Consider the following 13,729-nt stretch of genomic DNA (forward strand, 5'->3'; position numbering starts at 1 on the left):
AAAATCGGGGAGAGAAACTGGAAGGAATCGCTTTTTTTTTTTTTTTTAAAGGAAGTGGTCACTGAGTGGCAGAAAATCCAAGTCAACCACAGTTTCCTTGTTCATGCTGCAAAGGGATGGGTCGGGGGAGGGTCCAAGAATAGGAAGGGAAAACTCAGGTGAGGTCTGGGAACGGGCATGGGAACAAAGGTGAAATGAGCCAGCCTGGGAGACGCGAGCTGCCTCAGGAAGGGCTCAGAGTAGGCCCAGCATCTCGCAAGGGTGAGTCCAGGTGAGGGACATGTTACCTAGCGCTGCTGGCGGGGAGCCTGGGATTCGCCCGGGCGTGGTTCCCGCCAGTGCCTCTTCATCGCGCAGCGGCCTACTGGGTGTCACCGCGCAAAGTCGCAGCTTAATCCTCGCTCCCGCTGGATTAATTAGGGCCTCTTCAAAGCAGAAAGTTGAGCCAGGGCTTCTTTCCCAGACACAGGGGCACCGGGAGGTCGACACTCCTCCTGCCCAGCCGGGCGCCCCTCCGCGGACACTACCGGGTCGAGGGGATCCTGCGACTCGTGCCTCTCCAGTGAACTCCGGCTCCCGCAACCCCAGCCGGGTTCCTGGGACCCTCTGGTGACACTGGTGGCCAGTAGGGTCACTGGAGTCAAGCCCTTGGCCCGGGCTGCTTCACCCGTGCCCTCGGTTCGCGGCCAGCAGTCAGGGCGCCGGGCGGGGCGCGCCCGGGAGGCCGAGGCGGCGCGCTATTCCTGTCACTGTGAGCTACCGGCATGTTATGTGCGGCTCCCAGTCACGCCTTTGACCCGCCGCTCTGACCTGCGCCCTCCCCTCCCTAATCCCCTAGGCTTTCAGTTGATCCTCTGCGCGGAACAAGCTCACCCCCTCCCCCCACCACTGCCCCGTAACCAGTTGTCCCCGGCCTTTGCGGGTGCCCGCAGAACCCGTCCTCCTCGTCCACCCCCGAGAGGTCAGAGTCCTCGCCCTGCACTCCCCGGACGCCGCGTCTGCGCCGTCGGAGATCCAGCACCCCCGGAGTCCACCGCAGCTCGGTCCTTCCAGGTGATGGTGTGCGGCCACCGCCGCCCCTGGCGTGCAGGTGTGGGCTCTCCACATTGGGCCGGGGAGGGGACTTTGGGCAACGCGCTGGAAGCCTCCACAGTCGTGGAAACCAAGCCCCACATTCCCCAGAAGCCTCAGAATTCCGCGCCCTCCGTTACTAGGGACCTACGAAAACCGTTTCCAGACTGGATTTGCTCTGAGAGGGGCACTGGGCGATCTGCAGGTCTGGATGAAGGAGCCCTGGGCTTTAAACTGAACAGGCAGAAATGGGCCCCTGCTAGGGGCTCTGTGGCTTACGCGGGGGTCCCGGGAGTGTCGTGCCCTGGGATGCCTCCGGCCCTGCCCAGCAGGCCTCTGGTCCCGCCAGGCTGCTTCCAGCCCTGGGCAGAATGAGTTACTTCCTGTCTTACTGCAAAGCTCATGGCGGCGCGCTGCTCACCGGCTACCAGGCCCTGCGCGCCGAGGGCTTTCTATGCGACGTGACACTGGAGACCGAGGGCAGCGAATTCCCGGCGCACAGGTCGCTCCTGGCGTGCTCCAGTGACTACTTCAGGGCCCTGTTCAAGAGCCACACTCAGGAATCTCGGGCGCGCGTGATCCACCTGCACGTGCCATCGGCAGCCGGCCTGCAGCGCCTGCTGGACTTCATCTACACTGCCTGGCTGTCGCTTTCCATGGACACTGTAGAGGACACTCTGGAGGCCGCCAGCTACCTGCAGGTCACCGAGGCCCTGGGGCTCTGTGGGCGCTACCTGGAGCGCCAGCTGGCTCCAGAGAACTGCTGCTTCGCCGCCAACGTGGCGTCGCGCTTTGGCCTGGCTCACACGCTGGACGCGGCCGAGCGCTGCATCGTGCGCCACTTGCGGGAACTGCTGGCGCGGGGCGCGGGCCCCGCGGGACTGCTGGAGCTCAACCCTACATCGCTAAGGGCTGTATTGGGTGCCCCCGACGTGGCGCGGGTGCCCGAGGCCCGGCTGCTGGGCCTGGCGTTAGCTTGGCTGCGGCAGGAGCCCACTACTGAGCGCCTGGCACACTGTACAGAGTTGCTGGAGCATGTCCGCTTTGGCCTGGTTCCCGCCGACGTACTGCGACGCGTGTACTCGGGCTCCGGCCTCGTGCTGCCCGCCCGGGTCAAGGGCCTCATCATCCAGGCCCTCAACTACCACACGACGCCCTCCCGCCAGCCACTCATGCAGGGCGAGCAGACCAGCATCCGGAGCCCCCAGACTCGAATCTTGTTGGTGGGGGGGCGCAGGGCACGGGAGGTGGTGATTGAGGAAGTCGTGGCCCCGCAGAGGGCAGCTAGGGGCCGGGTCGCCGCCCCAGAGCCCGAAGAGGAAGAGGAAGAGGAAGAGTTGGAGGAAGAGGAGGAGGAGGAGTGGGAGCTCACCCAGAACGTGGTGGCCTTCGATGTGTACAATCACCGCTGGCGCAGCCTCACGCAGCTACCCACACCACTGCTGGGGCACAGCGTGTGCACCGCGGGCAACTTCCTGTTTGTTCTGGGTGGGGAGAGCCCTTCCGGCAGTGGAACCTCGACCCTGGCCGACAGCCCGCGGGTAGTCACGGCCGAAGTGCACCGTTACGACCCGCGCTTCCACGCTTGGATGGAGGTGCCCGCCATGCAGGAAGCGCGGGCCCACTTCTGGTGCGGTGCGGTGGGAGGGAGGCTCCTGGCCGTCGGGGGCCTGGGCGCGGGCGGTGAGGCGCTGGCCTCAGTGGAGATGTACGACCTGCGTCGGGACCGCTGGACGGCAGCTGGGGCACTACCGCGGGCTCTGCACGGTCACGCGGGGGCCGTCGGGGACCGCGGTGTTGTGTACATCTCGGGGGGCAAGGCAGGAAGAGGCGAGGGCGGAGCGAGCAGCCTCCGGGACTTATACGTCCTGGGCCCTGAGGAGCAGGCTTGGAGTAAGAGGGCACCCATGGGGACCGCACGTTTCGGGCACCACATGGCAGTGCTGCGCGGCGCTGTGTTTGCTTTTCTGGGGCGATACGAGCCCTTCTCTGAGATCGAGCGCTACGATCCCGGCGCCGACCAGTGGACTCGGTTGCGGCCGCTACCCTACGACCGCTTCTGCTATGGGCTGGCCGTGGTCGAGGAGACAGCGTTGCTGCTGGGCGGCCTCAAGTGGCGGGACTCGCGCCAGGTGCCTACCCGCAACGTGGTGGGCTACGACCTTGACTTGGACCGTTGGGAGGACATCGGCTGCGCGTTGCCCTGGGCCTGGAGTGGCCTGCAGTGCGCAGTGCTGCAGCTGGCCGACGGTGGGGACGAGGAGAGGGAGGGAGAGCCTGGAGAGGCGCTAGATTTAGTGCTAGGCTGAATGGGTCAGTCCAGTTTCCTTCCGCAATGGAGGAGAAAGTAGCGCTTGGCTAGTCTTACAGAGCAACGGACAGGCTTTTTTCTAAGAAAGGGACTCTGGGAGCAGAGTGGCTTCTGAAGGTTAACAGGCAAACAAGGCCTTGAGCAAAGAGAAACATTTCTCCTTGAGCTAAGAATGGGAGACAGGGGTGTTCAAATAGGAGGCTGTATGAATCAACTTCAGTGAGCTGGTGAAATAAAATTTTTAGAAAGGCTCACGCAAGGCTAGAAAAGGACTTTCACAAATAAAATATGACCTTATTTTCCCTCTTACAGTTAAAGTGTTTCCCTAGGTGCAAAACAGTGATTACTTATGTGCCAAAAAAGAAAAAAAAAAGGCCAAAAAATGTACCCCAGGAAGCTTATACAAAACTCAGAAAATTGTTGGTTATAAAGGCTGTAATTAAGTCCTAGGAGATGGCATTATCTGAATAAATAGTGAAAGGAGAGTGCCTTGGTTAAATACCATGAAATCATTGTAGGGGGAACTATGATTTTATGATCTGGAGCCATGGTTACAGTTCTGCTCTGATGGTTTGATATAAATATGGAACTGAGAGGGGAAAAAAATCTCTAAGCACTTTTTTTTTCCCTCTAGAAAGTATCCTAAAATTTTTCTGTCACTGGTGTCACCCTAGGCTGCTTTTGCCCTGACTTTAGACAGCTCACTGGTTTTAAGTCACATTTCATCAACCCTTAGCCATAATAATCAGGCTCCTCTGGTTAAGTGGAATGTCTAACCAAAACAAAACAAAAACTGATTTCTTTCATACTCTTAAATGTTCATTCTGCAGACATACTGTAGATTATATTTGTAAAAAAAATTAAGTTTTGGTGGTTACCCCCACTTCCCCCAAAAGAATCACAGAGAAAAGAAAGAGGAATAGGTAAAGTTTTAAAGTTTGTGTCAGGTAAATGGGAAACCAGCTTGATTTTTCAGGGTCTTAGATAAGATACTCATATATACTGAACAGGTGCTGCTTTTGGCTTGTATCACCAATGAGGCAGCAAAGTTAGAACTCGAAACTAGGGTGGGGGGTGGTGGCTGTATAATTAGGTCACAAAGAAATGTGGTAAGGACTTTGCATGAATAAAGTAGGTGCTTTATAAGGATTCATTAAGAGCTGAATTTATTTGACTTCAGTTTACAGTACTGCCTCTCCTAGATTTGAAACGAATGCAATAAAATGTACAGATATTATATAGTGTTAAAAGGTCTCTTTCATGCTAGGCTAGCCACGAGTCTTGTCAAATTCATTAGTTTAATTTTTACCATTTAAAACAACAGAGCTGACTTTACAAAAGTAAAAGCTGCTTAGTAGCAACAGAGCTAGTCTTCCCATCAACTGCTTGCTGTTTACAGGCCACAACCTGGCCACTGTAAACATGACACATCCATCAGGTACATATATTTTTAAGTGAACATACACATTTGGTCTAGTAAACATCAATAAGTCTAAACACCTGTAACAAGCACACTTCATTTTAGGACAAGAGGTTTTTTTTTTTTTTTTTTTTTTTTTAACATATACAAAATCCCACAAATTTAATGTGCGTCAATATCCATGCAGTAAATAAATGTTTTTACAAATAGAATTCTTTGTAAATGATAAAAATATTACACTGGACCCAAAATTCCATACAAACATTAATACATGATTTCTCATCCATTTTGACTAAATATAGGATTACTGAAAATGTGCTGTAGAAAGGCCACTCTCCTGTACAGTTGTGCAAAGTCTGCAAAACGATAGTGATTCAATGGTGGTTTCAAAAGCAAAGAAAAAGATCCCCGCTGTGGAGTTTTTACTTTCTCCTCTACAGCAAAAATATTCACTGGCATATATCTGAACTCTTAAAGATGAAAGTACATTCACTGAGCTGTACAGGCAACAGTATAAAGCTGATTAGAAGTAGATTTTAGGATATAGAATAGTAAAGGAGGTTCCCTTTCTCCTCCTGAAAAAAACAGCAAATTGTGACTTGTACGTTATGCAGCCAGACACTAAAAAGCAGCACAGTCATTTTCATGCTGTGATCACTTTCAAAAACAAGACGCTTATAAATGGAAATATATGAAGAGGACTTTTTCTTAACTTCATCCACTCTACAAAACAATTCATGAAGCTAGGAAAAAAACCTCTAAATTGTTTCTCTCATAATTCAATGTGACATCTCTCCGAATGACCATCACCCGCTTGCTCCTTAGTAGGGAAGTACATTTTTATTTTTCAATGTTGTTTTTTTGTAACACACATCAGCCTGTAACTAAACATATTGTACTTCCCTGCCTGAAGTATAATTACATAAGTTTAATTAGTGGACTAGGGGAAAATTAGAAACTAAGTGGAAAGTTGATTCATTTCAGTTTATACCTTGTTGTCTTTTAAGAGTTGGAGTTTAAAAACATGAGTTTGGGCTGAAATTTATATATATATATATAGCTGTTAGCTGCCTTTCTGGGTGTGTTAAGTCAGTTTTTAAAAATCCCCTCTCAAATTCTTCTGTACACAATCAGCATCTCATCACTACAAAAATAAAGGAAGATTTAAACCAAGAAAATAAAGCAGCTCTATCTTCAATTTTGGTCTTAGTTACAAAAACATCTTACAAAGCTTTGCCCTGATACACCAAGTGTTCTCATAGATTTGGAATAATATTTCCATTAACTAGCTTTCACAAGTTAATAGACTATTAAGACGAATATTAGATACCTGAACTTTTCTTATGTCGATGCTCTTCTATTTTGCTTAGCTCTTGTATGTGCATCTACATTTCACAAAAATAAAACTACAGCATTAAACTTTGTGCAATGTTTAAGAAAATTCTTAGAACATTTTAATAAATATAAAAAAGGTTTAAATTCTTTCCCACCCACAAGGATGTCTGCACCTGAAAAAATGTGATTTACTTTTGAAGTCTTGTTTATATAAAATTAACTTAAAGGGAGAAAAGATGACCATAGATAGAAAACTGCCTTTTGTGGTTTTACTACTTGAAGACCACCTGTATTTAGAATTGTTTGCAAAAGTTAATTTTAAGTCCTTAAAGACAGTTGATTTTGCACATGGTAAACATAAGCTGAGCACTGATTGCATATAAAATATACAAATGCTCATTAAAGATAGTGGTATTGTGACCATATATGGTTTGTTTCATATAGTTTGGTAACATTAAAGTATAGCTTGTCAAGTGTTCCACACATTGATATAAAAAACTACCTTATATATGTGTTCAGAGTACCAGCAGGTACTAGATGGCCTGAAGGCAGAATACATTTACACATGCGTTTCAATGTATGAATGAGTGTGTGTTAGAGAGGAAGTGATTACATCTACTTCAGAAGAAATACTCAGTGGGTCATTTGAGGTGGTATTTTGACAGATATCCAAGAAAAGGTCGAGGTACATCTGCTTCCATTGTTGGAATTCTTTAGAAGTCAAATCTGGATTGTCTAGGACTTTATCGATAATGGCTACTTCCCCTTCTCTGGCCTGAAAAGAAAAAGGAGTCAACAATTAAGACAGGGACAAAGTTTTATTCAAGTTTAAAATAAAAAGTTAATAGGCAAAACATTTAAGAAGCCCATAAGAGATGGCTTTGGATACTCACACCCACCCAGTTCTTTAGACTCACGTCCTAAGTGTACTTTTTTCTACACCCGAGGAATGCCTCCTTTTGCCCACTGTGTGGTTTGCTTTTTCTCTTTGCCTGTCCTTTTGCCCATCTCTGCTATGGAAAGCTTTTTTGTTCTTTAAGATCCAGTTCAAAAGCTTCTCATTTCTTTAAGCTGTGCTTAAACACTCAGAAAAGTTTTCTTCCTCATTTATGCCCCTTTACTACTCCATCACTGCCACTGAGTACATTTGTCATATTCTATTTCTTGAGTTACTTTTGCATGTGTTCTATCTCTCCTGCTTTATGGTAAGCTTCTCATATTTGAAAGAGACTGAGCATGGCCCCCCTGTTACCATAAATACATAATTCTTGCTGTGTAAATGCTATGGCTCCCTTTCTGTAGCACTGGGGGCCTGTAAGGGAGAATGGCACTCCCTTCTACGTTGGAAGCTGGGTCTTAGCTGAAGACTAAGCTTCATTTTGGTATAACTCACCAAGTTAAAACTATCACCTGGGGAAGACGAACATTTCCCAGGTGGAAGGTGGGATGGAGAAGTAGGGGTCAAGACAATCTGAGCAGCTCAGTCCTGCCTTTTAGGGACCCAAGCAAAGCTTAGGGAAGTGTAGAAAATGTTCTGCAGGAATTAAGGCACACACCTCTGGGCCAGCCAGAGTTGGGAGGCAAAGAAAACAGAAAGGTGCTTAAGAAGTTGGTCTGGCCTCACAGACCAGAATATGGAAGAGGGCTGGGACTGAGGATGTTGTGAGTTGCCTGTGGTGGGATCTGAGATCTGTGCTTGTTAAAATTCCAGGAACTAGACACGTCCAGGGTTGCTTGGCCAGCTGTCCTTCCCTAATGAAGGAATCCATTGCCTATTAATTTTCCATGCCAAAAAGCATAGGGTTCTGTAGTTCATTTGTACCAATGAGGGGCATTTTTTTAACAGTGACTTTTCGTTATCTTTCTTGGCCCCAGAGAATCGAGTGGAGCATTCATGTATCTGGTGATTCATCAATACTTAGTGAACTGAACATTGGCAGTAGCCACATATTTTGTCACTGGAAGAAAATACCTTGGGGGACTCTACAGAGCATAAAAAACAGAGAAAAGGGGCTGTGAGATAGAAGGAGAGAAACAGGTCTTTAAGATTCATGAATCTAACCTGCTTCAAAATGCCTGCCTGCCTTCTAAACCAGGCAGTTTAGAACTGAATGGGGGAAGTGGAGAGGCTCTATAAGGTGGGAGGGTGATAATATCTTTGAAGTAGGATTAGTCACTGGAACTATTCTTATGACTATTATAGCACTCTCTAAAAATTCTGCTCTTCCCAAAAGTCCATTATATTGTCCCCTGGATTTGCAGTAGTATTTGCATGACTACCAATTAAAAGCTAATGGAGTCTGAAAACTTTGCTGCTTGCTATCTGAAATTCTTTCAGGTCATTTTCTAGTTGGTCTGTCTCTTTGGTACTCACCTATATTTCAAAATTACAAAACCTCAGCAGCATGCTATGGATCTGAAATATTTCCCAAAGGAGCCCTTTGACCTTTTGTTTCCTGAAATTACTACAGCAATACTCTGTAGTTCTTTTCTGTGTTTTTTTTTTTTTTTTTTAAATTATACTTTAGTTCTGGGATACATGTGCAGAACGTGCAGGTTTGTTACACACGTATACATGTGCCATGGTGGTTTGCTGCACCCATCAACCCGTCATCTACATTAGGTATTTCTCCTAATGCTATCCCTCCCCTAGCCCCCCACTCCCCGACAGGCCCCAGTGTGTGATATTCCACTCCCTGTGTCCATGTGTTCTCACTGTTCAACTCCCACTTATGCGTGAGAACATGCAGTGTTTGGTTTTCTGTTCTTGTGTTAGTTTGCTGAGAATGATGGTTTCCAGCTTCATCCATGTCCCTGCAAAGGACATGAACTCATCCTTTTTTATGGCTGCATAGTATTCCATGGTGTTTATGTGCCACATTTTCTTTATCCAGTCTATCATTGATGGGCATTTGGGTTGGTTCCAAGCCTTTGCTATTGTGAACAGTGCCACAATAAACATACATGTACATGTGTCTTTATAGTAGAATGATTTATAATCCTTTGGGCATATACCCAGTAATGGGATTGCTGGGTCAAATGGTATTTCTGGTTCTAGATCCTTGAGGAATCGCCACACTGTCTTCTACAATGGTTGAACTAATTTACATTCCCACCAACAGTGTAAAAGTGTTCTTATTTCTCCACATCCTCTCCAGCATCTGTTTTTTCCTGACTTTTTAATGATCACCATTCTAACTGGCCTGAGATGGTATCTCACTGTGGTTTTGATTTGCATTTCTCTAATGGCCAGTGATGATGAGCTTTTTTTCATGTTTGTTGGCTGCATAAATGTCTTCTGTTTGTGTTTTTTAAGGGCACAGGGCCTGCTCAGGTGGCTTGTGTGGTGGGCCCTCTCCTTCAATCTCCCACACACACACCCCCACACACGGTGAGCAGGGCTCACTTGTCTGCCTCCTTTTCCAACTTCCTGCCTCTCTGCTCTCCTTTCCTCACCACCTCCCCCCGAACCTGGGGGCATATAATAAGGAGACTGGAAGCAATGTAAACACTTACAGAAATGTATAATAGGAGGGTAACATGTAAGTTGGGAACTGATAGCATAAACAGAATGATTATACAATTTCTACATGGAACACAAATCACCATGGCTTCACCCCAAATGCACTGTAGTTCATGCAGGAAACAATCGTGAAATATCTCAAACTCTTTTAGCACCCACTATTGCATTCTGCATGCATCCTGTGCTCTTTTAATAATGCTAATAATTATACCACATGGTATTTTTATCTTAGAAAATCTATAGACTGAGGAATAACACCAGCCCTGCATTTTTAGAAAACAATTTAAATCACATCCTGTTTTCTCCTAGAACTGAGTAAAATAACATTTAATCAGTGCTTTGAGACGTTAATGAAAAGTTAAGATGATCTCCTCTTTACCAATATACTTATTATGACATAGAAACAGCTCAGCTTCAGGTTCTTACTGCTTACCTCTTCTTCTCCCCAGTCCCCAATTTGTATTTCTTAACCTACAGTATCTGGTAATCCCCTTTTAGAATGAATCTCTTCAAAGAAATTTGTCCTTCCATTTCTTGTCTTACCTTTAAAGTGCTTTTGAGAATTCTCAGCCTGTGTAGTTTTTCATTCATTACAGGATCATTACATCTTTTTATAAATGATAGCTTGTATTCCATCTTGGTTGAAATACGATGTTCTCCTAGTGGTGACAGACTGGCCTGCTCCAGTGCCCTGTATAAATCTTGCAATGAGTCTCCTAACTTTTCTTCTCTACTTTCACCTGCAATGTCCAAAAAAATAATAAAAAAAAAGAGAGACAGAGAGATAAATGAATTCATTGCAATAAAGTTATTTGACACACTGAAAATTTATTAAAATATCAAAACTATCTGAAAAACAGGATAATGAATGACTATGAAAACACTATTATATTAAAAAACAACAACAAAAACCCACAGCTGCTAGTTATATTGGGTAACATTAGCTACAGACAGCTAATTGTTTTAGAATGATCAAATAATAGGATTATTTGATTAACCAAATATACTCTTGATAGCAAATTGCCATATATATCTTGAGTCTAGCAAGTTCAAAGAATTAGAATACAAAAGGCACACAACATGGAAACAATCCTGCACATTATCTTTTAAAATATTAATGAATATCCTTTATCATTATGCTGATAAGCATAGAAATGCTGATTAATAGAGCTTGCCTGGTTTAGCAACACCGAATGAACTTATTTTTACATTTTTCCAGATTTCATAAGATTGAATGGCATTCAATGGAGCATATTTGATTATAAAAATCTTCCAATTGTGCCATAGAGGATTATTAGGTTTCATGTGACTGCCATAGTAATGCCTTGTACATTGTAAATATAATAACTGATCATAAAGTATCAATATTCTAATTAAAATGAAATATGGGAATATGTTTATGTGCAAATATGGCATGTGCTAAGAGAAGATACTTAGTATTTGTAAGACCTGAGGAGAAAATACTCCAGTTAAATATTTTTGAGAAAAAAATGAGAGACTGGCTCAATAAGGATCTTAGACATAGTTGAACAAATAAAACTCCCATCTTGTTTTTTAATTGCCTGAACACTAATGTCATATCTTTCTCAACAATGATAAACAAAGATGAACTAGGATTTTGCTTGGAGTGGCAGATTGGAGTAGGGCTATATCATCTTTTTTTAAATAGATAGCCAGAGTCATATTTAAGTAATTATATTGGCCCAAAGAGTAAATATGGAATGTTGTTCATTCCACAATGGTCCATGTGAATATTTTAGGCTTTCTGACATAGTTTAAAAAAAAGATTCCTTAATTGGTAATGATGCCATTTAATATTTAGATGCGCCAGGCAGCAGGGTAAATGCTTAATCTTTATGATCTCATTTAATCCTCACAACAATACTAAGAGCAGATCTATTTGATCTTCATTTATAGCAGGGCAGTATCTTGCTCAAAGTCACACTTAGTATAAGTGGTGGAGCTAGAATTCTATGTGGGCAGTCTGACCCCAGAATCCACAATTTTAACAAGAATTCTATACTGCCAATTTTTTCAGTTGTCTTTTGAAATGTGTATTTAGCAGTAGATGCCAACAAATGTGAGACTCCCTTAAAATGCAGCATTCAAAAAATTTTTTAAAATGACTGTATGTAAAATTGTCAACAATGCCCAAAATGTACAGTACCTTAACCTAAAAAGATAATTTTAGGATTAAAAAGTAGCTTTATTTAAATTCCGCATTCAACTTTTGGCTCTGCTACTGAAGTTAACAACTAATGGTAGGTATAGTCATTGAGTCCTTCTATTAGAAAATTCTTTGTTATCATCAGCACATGCTATCACTAAGCCTTCTGTGATAAATTTTAACTTCTTAACCATATATCTAAGTTAGAACTATAATCTAAAAACACAAAAATCTCTTTAAATAACAGCTTTTAAATTCTCTGTTGGCCCATCACTGAATATATTCGACACCTAGAGGATTTTGAGGGATGGGGGATGGAAGACTGTAAAAAGGAGAAACTGCTTTGTGGGTTATGAACGAAATGGAAGCAAGATAGGGAATCCTAACTGAGAATGATTTGGAATGAGGAAGGCACAAAATCAGATGATCATTTAGAATAACTAAATTGAATTGTAAAAACAAGGACACATTTAAACAGCATAAGTCTATTTCAGAAAATCATAGGCCAGGAAAGATCCCTGAGGAATTACATAGTAGTTATTGCATTCTTTTTTTTCCTCAAGGCAATACTGCATGTAAAACCAGATGTAATTTCATAGAGTAGAGGGTGGGGTTGAAAATGGGAGGCCTAACAGATGTGAATTATAGTAGTTAAGGTATCAGGTGGCCTAATGTATTATTAGTTTTTTGGTTCTAGAAAGAAGGTGAAGGAAAAAGGGATTCAGATTTTAGTTTTAGGATTTAAGGGAGGCAGAAGTATTTTTACACAGTAATTTTTATTTTAAAAGAACCTTCCTCCATATTACCTAACATTGTAGAAGGGTGTATATATTTTGTTTAAAAAAATTTTGACCCAGTTTTCCCTCAGTTCTTAAAGCTTGTGAAATACTGGGGCAGATGACTGATTTTATAAAATTTTAATGTAGTTTTACTTTAAGAAGGATGAATGAAGATTCAATATATAAAATGACATACATAGGTATTAAACAATAAAAACTGAAAGTTTCTCCCCCTTCTTGCTCTTATGGGGGAGAAAAGCATTCAATCAAAAGACAACATAATTCTACAAAGAATCTGGTTTGACAGCTGTAAAAAGAATTGAGTGTGAATTTATCTCTGGGCAGCACACTTGAACAAGCAATCACAATGAGACGGAACACAGAAACATTTCCAAGTATAGTAATGGGATGGTGTGGCTCCTATCAGAGATAAGTAAGCCACCCCCTACCCCCATCCCCTACACATCATACACATACACTACATAAGACACAGTAGTGGGATGAGTAAGGACGAGGGACTGAGATGCCAGGCTACCACAAAATGCCACCAATTACTTAACATTTTAAGACTAGACAAAGAGTCTTTTTATTTTCAAAAGAGGGGTTGGTGAGGGGCAGAGTCACATTATAAATCTGATTCACTGTGCTCAACAGTCAAAACAACACAGAACTCAACATTCAAGACAAAAACAGACCTTTATTTTCTTTTATAATTTTCAATTGGTTTCCTTGATTTTTCTCAGATGAATACCAATTAAGTCAATTGGGGCTACTGTTGCAACTGAAAATATGAAAGCACCTTTATTTTCTTCTCTTTTTGCCCTCTTCTTCATCTCCTTCTCACTTCTCTTCAGGCTTCTCTCTTTTTTCAACCCTTGCTTTTTCTTCCTTTAGAAGAGGCTTGCTTTGGAAGAGGAGGCAAGCACTTGGTGAGGTCTGCTTCCTGATTGATTTTCTTTCAATGTGCCAGTACAGCCATTGGAACACTGGCTGAAAACCAGCTCTTTTGCAATTTGAATGAATGTTTTCTGAAAGTTGGCAAAGTGTAGAGACCACATTCAAATCACAGGACATATATAGGAACCTTCTGTGATTCCTAATGAGGAACTGTATCACACTATAA

At 43.7% G+C, this 13,729-nt stretch overlaps 2 protein-coding genes across 5 annotated transcripts in view; one reads left to right on the forward strand and one right to left on the reverse strand.

Annotated features, from left to right (window-relative positions):
- The first annotated feature begins 901 nt into the window (after positions 1-901).
- Positions 902-4,939, forward strand: LOC105478210 (kelch like family member 34). Its single transcript, XM_011735338.3, has one exon. It carries the CDS (start codon positions 1,443-1,445, stop codon positions 3,378-3,380), a length of 1,938 nt encoding a protein of 645 aa, XP_011733640.2. The 5' UTR covers positions 902-1,442; the 3' UTR covers positions 3,381-4,939.
- LOC105478211 (connector enhancer of kinase suppressor of Ras 2) overlaps positions 4,532-13,729 on the reverse strand; it is a 288,198-nt gene continuing 279,000 nt past the window's right edge. For all 4 annotated transcript variants that reach the window (XM_011735341.3, XM_024791678.2, XM_011735340.3 and 1 more), the window contains 2 exons: positions 10,204-10,400; positions 4,532-6,912 (listed from right to left, as the gene is read on the reverse strand). In XM_011735341.3, the coding sequence (XP_011733643.1) occupies positions 6,697-6,912; positions 10,204-10,400 (413 nt within the window). In that variant the 3' untranslated portion in view covers positions 4,532-6,696. The remainder of the gene's footprint in view (positions 6,913-10,203; positions 10,401-13,729) is intronic.

The sequence above is a fragment of the Macaca nemestrina genome, chromosome X (assembly GCF_043159975.1).
Source record: "Macaca nemestrina isolate mMacNem1 chromosome X, mMacNem.hap1, whole genome shotgun sequence".
Classification (NCBI taxonomy): Eukaryota; Metazoa; Chordata; class Mammalia; order Primates; family Cercopithecidae; genus Macaca; species Macaca nemestrina.